At 53.5% G+C, this 557-nt stretch overlaps 1 protein-coding gene across 1 annotated transcript in view; it reads right to left on the bottom strand.

The window, feature by feature from the left end:
• Positions 1-557, bottom strand: part of LOC101985690 (poly(rC)-binding protein 2-like) — a 1,827-nt gene that overhangs the window by 860 nt on the left and 410 nt on the right. The window contains 2 exon segments of the mRNA XM_026777411.1: positions 15-283; positions 286-557. The exon segment at positions 286-557 is cut by the window's right edge and continues 1 nt beyond it. Coding sequence (XP_026633212.1) covers positions 15-283; positions 286-557 — 541 coding nt within the window.

The raw sequence follows: 557 nt of genomic DNA, 5'->3' as shown, positions 1-557 counted from the left end.
TCTAGAGGTGGTCCCTCCAGGTCAGGGTTGAGGCACATGGACGGGGTGGTGTGGGGAAAGCTCGCACTGTCGCTGCCTGTGCTGTACCTGTCCTGACCACCTGCAAAGATGACTGGAGAACTCGAGGGCTTGGGCCGGTACGGGATGGTCACGCCCTTCGGGGGGAACTGGGAGAGAGTCTCCAACATGACCACGCAGATCTGTTTGACACACTCAATGATGGAGTGCAGAATGCCAGCAATAGTGATTGCCCGCTCAGTTGAGTTGGGGAGCGTATCCCCTGGACCTGAGCCCCTGTACTCTCTCTTATTTCCTTGATCTTGCAACCGCCTTTTCCAATGAGAGAGCCCCACTGACTAGCAAGGACCACGAGCCGTAAGGTAACTGGGGGTCTGCTGGCAGCTGTGCTATTGGTCATAGAGCTGCTTATGTCCTCTTCCAGTTTAGCAATGATCATAGCAAACACTTTGAAGATGGAATTAGTCGGTCCAGCCAAAGTGATAATTCTCTCAGGACAATTCCCTTCTGAGATGTTGATACGTGCACCACTCTCCTCG

This window comes from Microtus ochrogaster, unplaced genomic scaffold, assembly GCF_000317375.1.
Source record: "Microtus ochrogaster isolate Prairie Vole_2 unplaced genomic scaffold, MicOch1.0 UNK64, whole genome shotgun sequence".
Classification (NCBI taxonomy): Eukaryota; Metazoa; Chordata; class Mammalia; order Rodentia; family Cricetidae; genus Microtus; species Microtus ochrogaster.
The sequence above is the reverse complement of the archived record's forward strand: the minus strand, read 5'-3'. Positions and strand labels throughout refer to the sequence as shown.